Source organism: Dryobates pubescens, chromosome Z (assembly GCF_014839835.1).
Source record: "Dryobates pubescens isolate bDryPub1 chromosome Z, bDryPub1.pri, whole genome shotgun sequence".
Classification (NCBI taxonomy): domain Eukaryota; kingdom Metazoa; phylum Chordata; class Aves; order Piciformes; family Picidae; genus Dryobates; species Dryobates pubescens.
In genome coordinates this window covers 132,248,484-132,266,152 of record NC_071657.1, presented here as the reverse complement: position 1 = coordinate 132,266,152, position 17,669 = coordinate 132,248,484, and the positions used below count along the sequence as shown (strand labels likewise).

The 17,669-nt window shown below is 42.5% G+C and overlaps 1 protein-coding gene across 1 annotated transcript in view; it reads left to right on the top strand.

Moving 5' to 3' along the window:
• Positions 1–121: 121 nt before the first annotated feature.
• METTL25 (methyltransferase like 25) overlaps positions 122–17,669 on the top strand; it is a 75,035-nt gene continuing 57,487 nt past the window's right edge. Inside the window, 3 exon segments of the mRNA XM_054178471.1 lie at positions 122–384; positions 6,902–7,066; positions 15,159–15,259. Of these exon segments, the coding sequence (XP_054034446.1) occupies positions 126–384; positions 6,902–7,066; positions 15,159–15,259 (525 nt within the window). The 5' untranslated portion in view covers positions 122–125.

The window sequence follows — 17,669 nt, the reverse complement described above, 5'->3', positions numbered from 1 at the left end:
CGCAGCAAGACGACGTCACCGCGCTTCGCCGCCGCCGTCGCTCGACGCTCTATTTACTCGCCTCCGTAGGCGACGGCGGCGACCCGGCCGGCAGCCTCGACGAGGCGAGCGGAGGCCGCGGCGCTATGTCGCGGCCGCCTCGCGCGCTCCCGCCTCAGCCGTCGCCAGCGGCGGCGGCGGAGACGCTGCGGCGCGTGGCGCGGTTCCTGGAGCGCGCGCTGCCGCTGTGCCGCGCGCACACGGTGGAGTTCTACACGCGCGGGCTGTGGGAGCGGCTGGTGGCGCCGAGCCCCGCCGACGTACTGGAGGCGCTGCGCGCCGCCGGGCCGCTGGCGTCGCGGCGCCCCCTCGCGGAGGCCTCCGGCGGTGCGGCGGCGCTGTGGGGTGAGTCGGGACGGCCGCTCCGCCGGGGAGGGGGCGGGGTTCGAGGGTCAGCGGGCCCACAGGGTCCCTGCGGTGGGGGCTGGAGCCGTCGGCGTACGGTGCCGGTAGCATTCACGGCACCGTTGCTCAGGGAGGTGTGACGGTCTCCCGTTGTCCCTAGGCTGCTGGGGCCACCTGTCAGCCTCTACTGTCTCCTCTCTTCCCAGCTGCCTGATGCTCTGTAGGTGACACCGGTTTCTTCTTTCCATCTTAAAACCTCCTCATCGTCCTCCTCTTAAAAAAAGAACCAAACAAACATTTTCCTTGCCTTATTAAACCAGGAGAGTTTCACACCACTGTGCTGCGCTGCCTTCTTGTACCCTGCGCCTTCCCTCGCTCCTTTCCTGTGCCCGTTTCCATTTGGTTGTTCCATTTGGTCTGCATTCAGCTGAAGCCCTGTTAGGTTTTCCGCGCCCCTCTTTGCGCCAGCAACGCTCATCTTTTCCCGGCTAACTTGGAGCGACCGCAGTCGAGATGAAATGGAGCCGTGGTGGGAGGAATTGCACTTTGGGAGGCTCTTGCTAGTGACAGCTGTGGCGATGGTGGCATCCTATAAATTTCATCCCGTTCCCTTAGAAATGAAATCTAAATTGTAACCGTCAGACCCCTTCTCTGACTAACTTCTGAAAGCATAAAATGAGCCAGAAAGGACCTCTCCACAAGTGTTTAAAGATGTAAAAGTCCTCCGGATTTTGAAACTCTGGAAATGTGGAGGGCAGCTGGAAAGGGCTTGAACATCACTTTTCTGTGTCTGTAATAATGAGTGTCTGGCAGAGGAAGACAGAAAGCAGTTTTATTTCTGACAAGATCTATTTAAGAAGCAATTCATATTTTTGGTCGTTTTCAAGTAACTCAGGTGGAGGCCAGCTCTGAAACTGTATTACTGAATTTACTGCAATCCAAGCAGAAGGAAAGCATAGCAGTAACATGCTTTCAGACAAGGCACAGAAATGAAGATAAAGCATCTGAAAGGCATGGTATTTGGGGAGAGGGATTGAGCCCAAGCAAGGAGATCGGTTTCCAAGCTCAGGTGAAATCTCTGACAAAGCCCTTGGCTGAGAAAAAACCTGTGTCATTTCAAAGCTGATGGAGTGTAGATAGCTCTCACACAGCATTAGCTCTGAAAGGCTATATTAAATGACGCAGGGGACAGGAAGGCATGTTGAGTGTGATAGAAGGATCCACAGTAGCACGTGGAGCTGTGCACTTCTTGGCATAGAAGACAAAGATAATGATTTGGATTTGGAAGGAGGCTGAAGAGCTGTAAGTTACTGCATCACTTGTAACATTTCTCTCATGGATCTAAAGACCTCCAAAATATTAACTGTAAGACTCAAAGGATTGATCTATCTGGGGAAAAACACACACACACACACAATTTATTTGTGCATAAAAAAGGCTGGATTATGAATTTGGGAGACAGATGGAAACAAGACTGGTCTAGGCAGCAAGCAGAAGTATTGGGAAGCAGGCAAAGAAAGAATGGTTGGTCTTGACAATGTTAGAGTCAGAACTGATTTGGAGCAGTGGGTCATAAAATGAAATGTAGAGGCTGGAACACAATTATTAGATGAAGTCATCACAAAGAAAACAGTAAAGAAAAATAACCCTGATCTTTCCTGTTTCTACAGGAAAGCCCATGAAATGATTCAAACACTGAAGTGGTCGCCTGTAGAGAAGAAAATCAGGAAGGGAGAGTGCTTTATAGATTTCAAAATCACCAAATCATTTAATGATCTATATTCAAAATATGTCTTACAGAACCTGATACAGAAATTACTGGAACAAAACACCCAACTTGTGGCCAGTGAGGCATGTGTTTTAGAAGGGCATGAAACCTTCACATTTTGGCTAAAACAGAACAATTCTTTATTTTCTGTAGGGACTCAAATTCTAGTATACTGTATTTGGAAGGTTTTGAGACACTCGACATTCCTCTGATACCATGGCTAAATTGGAGACACTGTAATGGAATAGGCACATGCTTGCTGATGTGGTGGTTCATGCCTGCCTGACTTGTTTGGCTGCCTGGTATCTGTCCATCTGCTCATATGATGAAAATACATCCTGTAGAATATGAGTTTCTCAAGACAACTGTAAACATCTGCCTATATTTGAGAATGAATGCACTGGTAGCCTGTATTAAAAGTAGGACTGGGAGACTTGATATCAGCTTATCTGAGTGCATTAGTACAACTTAATGGCACTAGAGATTAGAAACCAACCATTAGAGGTCCTGAAACCCATCTTAAATCTTCCTTATATTCCTCTGAAATTCTAGCTGGTTGTTCTTCAAACTTATACACAGGATCACAGGATATCAGGGGTTGGAAATGACCTCTGGAGATCTTCGACTCCAAACCCCCTGCCAAAGCAGGACCATAGAATCTAGCATAGGTTATGCAGCAGGAACACATCCAGACAGGTCTTGAAAGACTCTAGAGAAGGACACTCCACAACCCCTCTGGGGAGCCTGTTCCAGTGCTCTGTGACCCACACAGTGAAGAAGTTCTTGCTCATGTTGAGGTGGAACTTCCTCTGCTGTAGTTTACATCCGTTGCTGCTATTTATATCTACCTCAAAAGGGGTACTAAACATCTTACAAAGCATGCTGTCATTTATAAAACTACCCTTTTTTTGGAGTGTGGCTAGAAAAATAGATTTATTTTGCATGCTTAACTGACCCCAGATACTTAAGACGTGTAAAATGTAGTTTTGATTTCACATGGTAAACCCTTTGCTTTCTAAGAGTCTGAGAAGTTTTGCATTTATACATCCACAGTTTCCAAGCTATTAGGAAAAGTTTTCTAGAATCTGTTCTAATAAGGCATAGGGTTCCCAAATTAAATTCTAGGGAAACATGAGCTGCATTTGACAGAACTGATCAGAAAAGTTGTCAATTCATACTGACGTAGGTGTGAAGCTAAAAAGGAACATTATTGCAGATTGGCATGATGGGCAGAGTCCAAGGGCATGAGATTTAACACATCAAAGTGCCAGGTTCTACACACTGGCCACAACAACCCCATGCAGTGCTACAGGCTGGGGTCAGAGTGGCTGGAGAGCAGCCAGGCAGAAAGGGACCTGGGGGGACTGGTTGATGGTAGGCTGAACAGAAGTGTGCCCAGGTGGCCATGAAGGCTACATACATAGAATACATAGAATAGAATACATAGAATAAACCAGGTTGGAAGAGACCTTCAAGATCATCGCGTCCAACCCATCAACCAATCCAACACCGCCTAAACAACTAACCCATGGCACCAAGCATCCCATCAAGTCTTCTGAAAACCTCCAATGATGGCAACTCCACCACCTCCCCAGGCAGCCCATTCCAATGGGCAATCAATCTATCTGTATAGAACTTTTTCCTAACATCTAGCCTGAACCTCCCCTGGCGCAGCCTGAGACTGTGTCCTGTAATGGCATCCTGGCCTGTAGGAACAGTGTGGCCAGCAGGAGCTGATGATGCACTCCATCCCACTGTCTACATCAATGATAAAAATATTAAACAGTACTGGTCCCAGTACAGCCCCCTGGGGGACACCACTTGTTATTGATCTCCATCTGGACTTCCAGCCAAGCTAGTGATGTTACAGCCCATTGCATTGCCTGTTCTGTAAATTGGTTGCAAAGAATATTTTCAGATGCTCATCAGATTTCATTATAATGACTGTATAAAGAGTAAAAACCGTGCTTTCAGTTGTACCCTACAGAAAAATTTCAGATCCAGTTTTAGGTAGAGAGAACTGGTTTGTGTTTTCATGCATCAGAAAGCTGACATTTGCCTTCTTGCGTCTCGTTCATCACGTCACTGCTGCAAATTGGACACAGGCACAAAAAACTCTCCGCTTAAGTGTTTTCACATTTGACTCTAAGTTATTCTTTGTACTACAATTCCAGGATTGGTTGTCAGTTGTTGTTTGTTGGTTGTTTTTTTTTCTTACATATGTTTCCCTCTGAAAATTTATTTGCAAATGTGAAAATTTGTTTGCACTTGTATGGACTGCCTGCTTAAAAGACAGCAGATTTAATTTTGGGAGCAGCCAACATAGAAGCATTTGGAGAAAATGAAGATTTTTAGAACATTCTTGAATACTATGTAGTCAGACACTTGCCACTGCATGGTTTGAAGTCATGCTTTGCCTTTTTTGTTTTAGTTGGCAAGCTAGGACAGCTGTTTAAATTTGATAGGAGTGTTGTTACAGACGATATACTAGTGGTCTTGAGTAAGATGCTACCTGTTCTCTTTGTGTTTTTCTTTCAGGTAATTGCATTAAGGCATGTTACAGACTATGGGTATTACTGCATTTATTTTCAGTTAGGTGAGATTTGTAAGGAATGTTAATATCCTTTACTGTGCCAGGTATAGAAAAAGTGAAAGGAGGCACACTTTGGGTTTATAAGCTTTTCAGGAATTCTGAGAAAGAAGCTGGGGTTGCTTTGCCTGGAGAAGAGGAGGCTCGGAGGAGTCTTTATTGCTGTCTACAACTACCTGAAGGGAGGTTGTAGCCAGGACGGAGTTGGTCTCTTCTCCCAGGCAACCAGCACCAGATCAAGAGGACACAGTCTCAAGCTGTGCCAGGGGAGGTTTAGACTGGATGTTAGGAAGGAATTCTTCATAGAGAGAGTAATTGCCCATTGGAACGGGCTGTCTGGGGAGGTGGTGGAGTCGCCATCATTGGAGGTGTTTAGGAGGAGACTTGATGGGATGATTGTTGCCATGGTTTAGTTGATTAGATGGTGTTGGGTGATGGGTTGGACGCAATGATCTTGAAGGTCTCTTCCAACCTGGTCTATTCTATTCTATTCTATTCTATTCTGTTCTGTTCTGTTCTGTTCTATGCATGTGCTTACAGAATAGAGAATTAACCAGGTTGGAAAAGACCTTTGTGATTATCAAGTCCAACCCTATCTCCTGAGAAAAAGGCCAAAACAGGAGACACTTTCTAAATTTTTCTAATGTTGCTGGACTGGTTTTAGTTTTTATATGTTTGGATTTGTTTTTTTTAATTACAAATATTTAGACATTATTATCACATTTTCATTCACAAATAGTTTTAACTGTTACTGTTTGAGTCCTTGGCAAATAATAATCCAGTCAAAAATAGTTTGAAAAGCTGAATTTCTAAAGAGCCTTGCATTCTGTCTTGTGTGGAATATCTACAGGGACAATTTTGTTGTCTGGTAACTGTTTTGGTAGCTATCAGCAGAAAAAAACAAACCCAAAACAATTTAATCCCTGTTGATAAAATAGGCCCTGAAAGGGGCCTACAAGGAAGCTGGGAAGAGACTTTTTACAAGGGCAGGTAGTGAAAGAATGGGGGGACAATAGATTTAGGCTTGAGGGGGACAGTTTTAGATTAGATATGAGAAGAAATTCTTTGCAGTGAGGGTGGTGAGATGCTGGAACAGATTGCCCAGGGTGGTTGTGGATGCCCCCTTCCTGAAGGTTAGAATAGAATAGAATAGAATAGAATAGAATAGAATAGAATAGAATAGAATAGAATAGAATAGAATAGAATGGGATAGGATAGGATAGGATAGGATAGGATAGGATAGGATAGGATAGGATGGGATGGGATGGGATGGGATAGGATAGGATAGGATAGGATAGGATAGGATAGGATAGGATAGGATAGGATAGGATAGGATAGGATAGGATAGGATAGGATAGGATAGGATTAACCAGGTTGGAAAAGACCTTTGAGATGTTCAAAGCCAGGCTGGATGAGGCCATGAGTGACCTGGTTTAGAGAAATGTGTCCCTGGCCATGGCAGGGGGGTTGGAACTAGAAGATCATTAAGGTGCCTTCCAATCCAAACCATTCTATGATTCTGTCAGTCTCAGAATTACTAAATGATTCCTACTAAAATGTTCAGCTTAAATGTGTGAAATGTACATTTTTGAAACTAAGAGCTAAAGAATACCAAACTGAAGCATTTCATCCTGAGTCAAACAAAATATGCATTGGAATCTTAACTTTGGCTCACACCTGACTGGCAATAAAAATTAATTGAATACTCCCAGGAGATTCACCAGCTACAAAGCATCTTGGAAAGTATGTGAGTATGGTGACCATAAATCAAAAGGTTTCATATATTGAACCACTTCAGTTCTTAAAAAATCCAGGAGTGTGTATTGTCAGAAAAGGTGGCTAGCAAATGTTTCATGACAAGTTTGTACACAAGAAAGAAGCCATCATGTTGACTGAATTACAGTAATGAAGCTCTGCTGAAACAATAGAATTTTTTCCACATTTGCTCAAGTTCAGCTAAGAGCAAAATCTGACCTTGGTTCTGAAAGGAGAATACAGATGAAGAGAAAGAATGAATGTGTTTTCCCACTTAAGGAAGCAAAATGAACGGTTACTTCTCTCTGATACCAAGTCTTTATTGCTTTTATTTCACAGTAAGCTCTATTAGAGAGATGCTAAGCACTACTAACAGAAACCTTTTGTTTTTATGTTCTGTGCAGATGATGACACATTTTCCACTGTGTTTTGTGAAAACTCTAGCAAGCTTATCGATGCACATTTGTTTGCCCTGGCTGCCAAGTATTATTCCTTGTCCAGTCTTGGTGTGTGCACCCCATTACAAGAAATGCTTGAAGCACTGAGAGGAGAGAATCAAGGAATAGCAGGTATATTTATATTTGTATTTACATTTTTGCTAGTTGTATTGTATTTGTATTTTTTACTCTTCTTGATTTGGTTTTGGAGAGTGGTTTGGCTTCTTGCTTTGGTTTCATTTATTCTTAGATAGTTTCTGTTAGTACTGTGTCCAGTTCTGGGCCCCTCAGTTTAGGAAAGATGTTGAGTTGCTGGAATATGACCAGAGAAGGGCAACACAGCTGGTGAGGGGCTTGAAGCACAAGCCCTATGAGGAGAGACTGAGGGAGCTGGGGTTGCTTAGCCTGGAGAAGAGGAGGCTCAGGAGAAACCTGATTGTTCTCTACAACTACCTGAAGGGAGGTTGTAGACAGGTGGGGGTTGGTCTCTTCTCCCAGGCAACCAGCACCAGAACAAGAGAAGACAGTCTCAAGCTGTGCCAGGGGAGGTTTAGGCTGGAGGTTAGGAAGAAATTCTTCACAGAGAGAGTGATTGCCCATTGGTATGGGCTGCCTGGGGAGGTGTTGGAGTCACCGTCATTGGAGGTGTTCAGGAGGAGACTTGATAAGGGTGCTTGGTGCCATGGTTTAGTTGATTAGGTGGTGTTGGATGATAGGGTGGACACAATGACCTCGAAGGTCTCTTCCAACCTGGGCTATGCTATGCTATGCTATGCTATGCTATGCTATTGCCTTTGTTTAGAAAATTTATTCCCTTGCCAAAATTTGAGCAGAGGAGTCACAGCATTCAGTACCTACACATTCATCCTAAAATTCAGTTTTAAAGGGGATAAAATAAAGAAGCAGACATACCACTATTAGAGATACCTTGTTGCTTCTCTTTTTCTTTTCCCTGGTTCCTGTGCTTGCTTTTCTTCAAAAGTTTCATCCTAATACCTGGTAAATGGGTTTTCTTGTTGTATCTGTTGTTCAATATTAAATATGTGATTTGGCATTTAGCTGAATGTGGCCCAAACGCTTTATTTATTCTGTGTGTTTTGGACAAATGCCAATTAGATGCCATAAAACTAAAGTAACTTCATTTTCTGTAGTTAAAGAAAATGAGTTATAACACTCTCAAGCTGGCATCAAGTTGAATACTGGAAACCTGAGCCCTGATTGTATTTTTCATATCAGATGATAGATTGGCATTTATACTCACTTAGACTACAGCAATTTTCACTGAAAATGTGCTCTTCATGGAGTCCCCAGTCTTTATAAAAGATTTGCCTCTGTCTGTCAGAGCTCTTATTAGTTTTTAAGAGACAGACTGAGCAGTGCTCTGCCTTCTAGTGTTTTATCTCCTATAATACATTAAAACTCTGACATTTCTTACCCTAAGTGATAGAACCATTATATAAATGTTGGGAACTTCTCCCATTTTCTACAGCAATTTTCCCTTTCCAATTTTGCCGTTTTCTGTGGTTGCCTCTCCAGTTTTTCATTTCTTCAGAAATACTAAAATGCCATAGCTAAGATACCCTTAATGGTTTGGTGTGCATTGTTCCTTCTTTCTGGCTTCTTTCCTTCTGCTCTTTGTCCATCTGAAGCCCTTTTTTGTGTGTGTGTTTGACAACTGTGCACTGCTTATCTTCTGCTCGCCTCTTAGATCTTTCATTTTTATTATGCTCCTATTCCCTGTCTGTTGCTTAGTCTAGTTAGAATAGAATAGAATAGAATAGAACAGAACAGAACAGAATAGAATTAACCAGGTTGGAAAAGACCTTAGAGATCATCAAGTCCAACCTATCATCCAACACCATCTAATCAACTAAACCATGGCAGCAAGTGCCCCATCCAGTCTCTTCCCAAACACCTCCAGTGATGGTGACTCCACTACCTCCCTGGGCAGCCCATTTCAATGGGCAATGACTCTCTCTGTGAAGAATTTCTTCCTAACATCCAGCCTAAACCTCCCCTGGTGCAGCTTGAGACTGTGTCCTCTTGTTCTGGTGCTGGTTGCCTGGGAGACCAACCCCCGCCTGTCTACAACCTCCCCTAAGGTAGTTGTAGAGAGCAATAAGGTCTCCCCTGAGCCTCCTCTTCTCCAGGCTAAGCAACCCCAGCTCCCTCAGACTCTCTTTTCATAGGGCTTGTGCTCCAAGCCCCTCACCAACTTTGTTGCTCTTCTCTGGACACGCTCCAGCAAGTCAACATCCTTCCTAAACTGAGGGGCCCAGAATGGACACAGTACTCAAGGTGTGGCCTAACCAGTGCAGTGTACAGGGGCAGAATGACCCCCCTGCTCCTGCTGGCCACACTGTTCCTGATGCAGGCCAGGATGCCATTGGCCCTCTTGGCCACCTGGGCACACTGCTGGCTCATGTTCAGCCAGCTGTCATTCAGTACCCCCAAGTCCCTTTCTTCCTAGCTGCTCTCCAGCCACTCTGAGCCCAGCCTGTAGCTCTGCATGGGGTTGTTGTGGCCAATGTGTAGAACCCAGCACTTGGATGTGTTCAATCTCATGCCATTGGATTCTGCCCATCTGTCCAGCCTGTTGAGGTCCCTCTAGTTCTACCTTGTTTTACTTGTACTTGTGTTCATATATGGATTCACTTCCTTAAAACTACAAGGAGGCTTTCATCTACTTGTCCTGCAGAATGGAGCTTCAGGAATGAGGCAATTGCTGAAAATTTTGTTCTGTGTCTTGTGGGAGTGCTGCTCAGCTGGGTAACTGGGGCCTGGGTTTGTGATGCAGTAATTCTAAATTGTACCTCCCAGGAAAAATAAAGCATGTTCCAAATGTATACAGTGGTATTATAATTCAAAACCTTTGTGTTGAATTGGCAACAAGTATCAGTTAAATTAACTTAATTGAAGTTCCTGTTAAGCATTTGCCATAAGCAAAATACCAAATTATGGATTCATAATGTGCAAGTTGACAAATGAAACACTTTCAACTTTTAAGATATTTTAGATACTTTGGACTTAATTCTGTATTTCAGAAAGTATATTAACTTTTTGATGTACAAGTCTGCTTGCAAGTCTGAGAAAACTGGAAACTTTGCAGTGGTGTTGCTCATATTCTGAAAAGCATGCATCAGGATGATTTTGTTTATGTTTCAGATGTTTTTAATGTATTTTCAAGTTCTAAGACGAACATGCTTATGAGCCTATTCCCACACATAGTTCTCTAATTTCTTCACCATCTTAATGTAGTCACATTGATGTCCTTCCCTGGAATCATTGGTAAGCACAAACATTTTTAGTGGACCCAGCTACTCAGAATGGAGTTTGGAGTCTAAAGGGTTTTCTTAACTTCTTAATGAAGGTTGCTGTGGTCCTTATGCACCATCAGATTGCTTGCATTAAACACATGGGGTGTAGAAGAGTGTGGTCCGAGGGGAAGAAGCCAGCAGGGAGAATTTCTCCTACTACAAAGGTTTTATCTGATGTAAGAAATGATAATTGCTAGAGTATTGAATTAGGAGGGCTCCCTCCCTTTGCAATGTGTTTATGGCAAGATAATAGGCAGAGACTGTTAACAAGTCCATCTTTAAATTCCATGTACTGGATGATCACTGCCTCAATGTTGTTTTGGGAGGGTTTTTTGTATAAAGATCTCTCACTTCTTCTGTCTTATGGAATTAAATCATAGTAGTTTAACTTCTGTATAGGTGGGGTTGTCTGGTATGGAGTGTGCATTTCTTTCTTTAATCTGGTGTATCTGATAGAATAGAATAGAATAGAATAGAATAGAATAGAATAGAATAGAATAGAATAGACCAGGTTGGAAGAGACCTTCAAGATCATCGCGTCCAACCCATCAACCAATCCAACCCACCTAAACAACTAAGCCATGGTACCAAGCACTCCATCAAGTCTCCCCCTGAACACCTCCAATGACGGTGACTCCACCACCTCCCCAGGCAGCCCATTCCAATGGGCAATCACTCTCTCTGTATAGAACTTCTTCCTAACGTCCAACCTAAACCTCCCCGGGCGCAGCTCCACAGGGAGCTGGGCTATAGAACCTCTGCACTCTGCTGTGGGAGATCTTAGGAAGATCTGCTTTGGCCCTGTGTAAAAGAAAGTCTATCCTCAATTTGTTAGATGGCATTATAGAAAAGAAGATGTTTTTCAAGGGCAAAGCAGCTACCTGTGCTAGGGATTCACAATGGAAATAAGCAACATTTCAGCACCAGATCAAACTGGTAGCTAAGCTTTCTATTATATCCAAGGTAGTTCTGTGAAATATTCAAAGTTCACTTTCTTTCTTTCTTTTTTTTTTCCATCACAAAAGGAAATGGATCTCCAGATTTCTGATGGTCTTTCAAATTTGGATTTGTTCTGCTTGCATACCTGTAATAAGGAAATCTACAAGTATAATTATTTGTTTCAAGAAAGTAATTTTGTGGCAGCAGAATTAATTTGCAGTTTGTTTAAAACCAGTCTACATTATTACTTTTTTTTCCAATCTGCAGTTGTCTTGGCAATGTAAAACAGTCCTCAAGTACAAGATTGTGCCTGCTTCTTTTTCAAAACAATGCAAACCTGCCAGAATGTGAAGAAAATACAGCAATAATAAAATGTGTAAAAAAAAAATCTGTAATGATTTGCAAACTGTCATTTTCCCTGAGCTGAAATATAAAGAGGGTGTTCATTCTGCAAAAAAGTAGGAAAAAGAAGTCTAAAAAGGATTAAGCATCTTTAGTAGCTAAGGTGAAATATACTTTGTGTCTGTAGATATAAACAAACTCTGATATTTGTGCCTGGAATCATAAAATCAATAAGGTTGGAAAAGACCTCAAAGATCATCAAGTCCAACCTGTCACCCAAGACCTCATGACTACTGAAATATGGCTTAGAATAGAATACATAGAATAAACCAGGTTGGAAGAGACCTTCAAGATCATCGCGTCCAACCCATCAACCAATCCAACACCACCCAAACAACTAACCCACGGCACCAAGCACCCCATCAAGTCTTCTCCTGAAAACCTCCAGTGATGGCGACTCCACCACCTCCCCAGGCAGCCCATTCCAATGTGCTTAGAATAGAATAGAATAGAATAGAATAGAATAGAATAGAATAGAATAGAATAGAATAGAATAGAATATACCAGGTTGGAAGAGACCTTCAAGATCATCAAGTCCAACCTATCAACTAATCCAACCCACCTAATCAACTAACCCATGGCACCAAGCACCCCATCAAGTCTCATCCTGAATACCTCCAATGATGGTGACTCCACCACCTCCCCGGGCAGCCCATTCCAATGGGCAATCACTCTCTCTGTATAGAACTTCTTCCTAACATCCGGCCTAAACCTCCCCTGGTGCAGCCTGAGACTGTGTCCTCTTGTTCTGGTACTGGCTGCCTGGGAGAAGAGACCAACATCTGCCTGTCTACAACCTCCCTTCAGGTAGTTGTAGAGAGCAGTAAGGTCACCCCTGAATCTCCTCTTCTCCAGGCTAATGTCATATCCAATCCCCTTTTGAACACCTCCAGGGACAGTGGTTCCACCATCTCCCTGGGCAGCCCATTCCAATGGCTAACAACTCTCTCTAGTAAGAACTTTCTCCTCACTTCAGTTTTTTGTAAGTTGTGTCTTCCTTGTGGATTTCTGGATTGCTGCCATGTTTGAAATACTTAATTTGGCCTAGACAGTCTCTGAAATGGTCCTTCACACAGCATTACCCAATCCAGTCCTTTGAGTTTATACTATAACAAAGAAGAAAAGTTGCAATATGTGGTAATAGTTCAAAGTGACAGCACTGCTTCAGAGAACAGTCAAACAACTTTTATTTCTGTCAAGTTAAAATGTCTGTTTCTTCCTGTTCCCATTCTGCTTTCTTTTGATGAGCCTGTCCAGACACAAAAATGTTTCAAGTGTAGAGACACTTCTATTTTTTTTTTTAATGTCTTTTTTTTTTTTCCCTCTTATTTGAAATGTTTATAAATTAAAGTTTTTAGGACATTATGTAGACGCTGATGATTTTAAAATTAAGGAAGATCTTTAGTGAAATGGCAAACATTTGTTTCTGCTCTTTGTTTTCCTTAGTCTTTTAGTCTTTTTTTTGTTTTTTCAGTTCATAGACTCTATATTAGATTTTAAGTATGGTCATAACAGTTTATTATAAAAAAACCAGATGTTTAAGAAATAGAGAGATCCTGTGGGTTTCAGGAAAAACAGAGAAAACACTAGATTTCTCATGAGCTCAGTTCAATTCCCCACTCTCTTTTAAAGAAGTTACACTCTTGGCTCTGTTCCCAGCATAATTTGATCAAGGAATGAACATAGTTTTTTTTTTGCCTAATGATCAGTTTCTGGACAGATGAATGCATAGTGTGCAAAAAGTAGAGAACTGGAAAGTGTATTAGTCTGCCTAGTCATGTAGAGAAAGTCTTGTTTTCTGGGAGCATGCTTGTCAATAAGGGTACAGTTTCTTCTACCCTCACACACACCTAAAAAACTTTCCATCAGGTTGTCCAGAGCCAAGTCCCCTGTAGTGTTGGTTGCATAAGAGAAATGTGTGGGTTTCTCCTCAGTGAGCAACTTCTGAGCTACTCCTTTGACTGGAAGATACAGAGATTAGCAAGTAGATGCTCAGTACTCTCCACAAGCAGTGAACATGTGATAGAGATTGACTCTATCTCATTAACACATTCTCCAGCAACACTGAAATGAATGGTTTTATGCCATGAAGATGTAACAGTTCTATAACACATCCATGGAGTAAATAAAGTGCATCTTAGAATCATAGAGCGGTTTGGGTTGGAAGGGAGGTACCTCTAAAGGTCATCTAGTCTAAACCTCCTTCAGTCAGCAGGGACATCATCCAGTAGATCAGGTTGTTCAGAGCCTTGTCCAGCCATACCTTGAATATCTCAAGGGATGGGGACTCAACTACCTCCCTGGGCAACCTGTTCCAGTGTTCCACTATCCTCATGGAAAGGACCTGTTCCTAACACCCAATGTAAATGTGCTCTTCTCACATTTCAAACCATGGCCCCTCATCCTATCACTGCCTTTGTAAGAAGCCCCCCTCCAGCCTTCTTGTAGGCCGCCTTCAGGTACGGGAAGGCTGCTATTGGAATTTCCTCAGTTTCACTCATCAATTTCATTTGGGATATATCCCACTTGACAGTGTTGGCAAATCTGCAGAATTAACAAGTTGTACTGTATGATTATTAATCGACCCTGCCTATACACTTACTGTGTTTGAAGGTAAATGTGGTAAACAAAACAAATGTAAATATTTTTTAGTGAGCAGAAAGAAATTTTACAGTTCCTGGCCTGTATTGGGAGTGGTGTGGCAAGCAGCAGCAGGGAGGTTATTCTCGCCCTGTACATGGCACTGGTCAGGCCACACCTTGAGTCCTGTGTCCAGTTCTGGGGCCCTCAGTTTAGGAGAGATATTGAGTCGCTGGAATGCGTCCAGAGAAGGGCAACAAAGCTGGGGAGGGGTTTGGAGCACAGCCCTGTGAGGAGAGGCTGAGGGAGCTGGGGTTGCTTAGCCTGGGGAAGAGGAGGCTCAGGGCGGACCTTACTGCTCTCTACAACTACCTGAAGGGAGGTTATGGACAGGCAGGGGCTGGCCTCTTCTCCCAGGCAACCAGCACCAGAACAAGAGGACACAGTCTCAAGCTGTGCCAGGGGAGGTTTAGGCTGGATGTTAGGAAGAAGTTCTTCCCAGAAAGAGAGATTGGCCATTGGAATGTGCTGCCCAGGGAAGTGGTGGAATCACCATCACTGGAGGTGTTTAGGAGGAGACTTGATAGGGCGCTTGGTTGCATGGTTTGGTTGATTAGATGGTGTTGGATGATGGGTTGGATGTGATGATCTCAAAGGTCTCTTCCAACCTGGTTTATTCTATTCTATTCTATTCTATTCTATTCTATTCTATTCTATTCTATTCTGCTCTATTCTCATTTTATAGTAGTAGCTATTGTCTAATATCTGGTCAGTGTGGTTTTACAGTGTGTTGGAGTTTACTGATTCATCTGTAATTGAGAAGTCTATTCTTGTAATAATTTACTGAGTTTTAAAATCAAAATGACTATCCTAAAAATATAAAAATACTCTAGCATGTTTTTAGGCTGATTTTTTTTCCCCCTGATTGTTCACAAATTATTATTATGGGTTGTGTTAACATGTATGTATTTTTTATTCTGATACAGGTATCAAAACTGATGAGTTTATGAATAATAAGAAATCACACGAAGTGCAGGTAATGTCAGAGCTGGTAGACAATATAGCCAGTTATTGTGGTATAAAACAGGTAAGAAAGCTTTTTTTCTCTTTTTACTGTATGTTACTGTGTAACTTCCAAATTATTCTCCTTTTTGTGTTTGAATACATCATTTTGATATTCTGCCACTGCTGCTCTGATTTTTCCTGTAAATAACTATAGCTGAGCGCCAGTCCTTAGGGCCAAGCTGAAGGACAATTTTGATTGCAAATGCATTGCTCCAAAGGAGCTGCCTTTCAGTGAGTCATGATCATTTTATGACTTGTGAAAAATTTCAAGAAATGATTATCAACTTCTGCTATGAGCAGCTACAAATTGTGCTGCTTTTTGCTATGCACAGGTAATGCCATGTTTATCGGGTTTAGATTGCTGGCAATTTACCATAAGCATCAGCAGGAAAGCAAGCCTCCATTCTCCTGTTAAGCACACAGGAGTGCCACATAGAGACCAGAACACAAAATCTTATTCTGGCACAGGAAATATAAATTGTTTTCTGTTGTTTAATTCTGTTCACCTTTGTTTAACATGGATTGAGGTATATCAATTAGGAGTTTCATTATGGCTTTTTTAGTTTGAAGAGAGACCAGATCAAGAAAAGATTTATGTAGCAGAGTGTGCACAAACTACATTTGATAGAACACATGTGGACATCTGACATCAGGGAATCATAGAATCAGTCAGGATTGGAAGGGACCACAAGGATCATCTAGTTCCAACCCCCCTGCCATGGGCAAGGACACCTCACACTAGATCAGGCTGGCCAGAGCCTCATCCAGCCTGGTCTTAAACACCTCCAGGGATGGGGCCTCAACCACCTCCCTGGACAACCCATTCCAGGGCTTCATCACTCTCATGGTGAAGAACTTCCTCCTCATGTCCAGCCTGAATCTCCCCACCTCCAGCTTCATTCCATTCCCCCTAGTTCTATCACATCTTTATCACCCAGTGATTACACCATGAATTGGTCATTTCATACATCAGATGGCAAGCTCATCCTTTCTCAAATTTGTTTGTAACTTAGTCCTTTTTTCCCCCCATGTAGCTATGGTTGCACAGTGCATTAAAACCTTGTAGACGTTTACTTATGGATCAATACTTGACTCTTTTGAGTCAAGTATTTCACATTTTCACATTTTATTAGACAAAAATACACCAATACCATTTCCTTAGTTTACATACATGTAATATTTTTGTGAAAGCCTTTTCTGTTAGAATCCATGTCTTAGACCTTTGCAGTGGTTGCTTAGCCTGGAGAAGAGGAGACTCAGGGGTGACCTTATTACTCTCTACAACTACCTGAAGGGAGGTTGTAGACAGGCAGAGGTTGGTCTCTTCTCCCAGGCAGCCAGTACCAGAACAAGAGGACACAGTCTCAGGCTGTGCCAGGGGAGGTATAGGTTGAATGTTAGGAAGAAGTTCTATACAGAGAGAGTGATTGGCCATTGGAATGGGCTGCCTGGGGAGGTGGTGGAGTCACCGTCATTGGAGGTTTTCAGGAGGAGACTTGATGGGGTGCTTGGTGCCATGGGTTAGTTGTTTGGGTGGTGTTGGATTGGTTGATGGGTTGGACGCGATGATCTTGGAGGTCTCTTCCGACCTGGTTTATTCTATGTATTCTATGTATATTCTATGTATTCTATTCTATTCTAACTGCCACCGTAGACCAAAGGTCAGGCCCTAGAACATGGATTCAGCTCTGAGTTGCTGATACTGAATGTTGATTAGGAAGTTATTTGGCTCAGGCTGAGCTTAACATTGGTAATGTAAATGGTTCAGTACTCTTGACATAGTAGGCCTATACCATCCTTGGAAACAGATCAAAATTCTGAATCCTAGCCATCTGTTTTGTGAGGAACCACTTAGGAAGGCAAAGTTTTAGGTGATCTTCTTACAACAGGGATTACCAAGTAAACAGAGAGCTTCAATAAAGGCCAAATATTACTGGGGGAGACAATTTGTGAGCATCTGTGATCACTTACAGTGATGGAAGGCAGTCTCTCTAGCAGCTCTTTCAAGACCCAGCCATGGTGACAAGTGTGGGTGCCCTCAACAGCCATAAAGTGGATGTGCTTTGTAAAGAATAAAAGTACAGCAGCAGCAAATTTGTGAAAGCAATTTATTCTATCATTAATGTGGGTTTTTTCGCCTTGCTTACCTTTTGCTTCAGGCTTGTATTAGTTGTTGAAGTGTTGAAGAGTTTCACATACTGGGAAAAAAAGCAGTAGGAGAATGTAGTTTGCTTGTAATGCAATGCTAAATGTTCTCTGTGTTTTCTGGAAGGTGGTGTTTCATATTGCATTTTCATTTAGGTTTTAAATTGTTCCTGTGAGATTCATGAATGAAAGGAAAGGAAAAATCCAAGTTCAGAGGGTAAAAAAAAAAAATAGAGCCACCTTAATGACCCAACTTAAGTCCCAGTCTAGCTAGTTACTAATAAAAT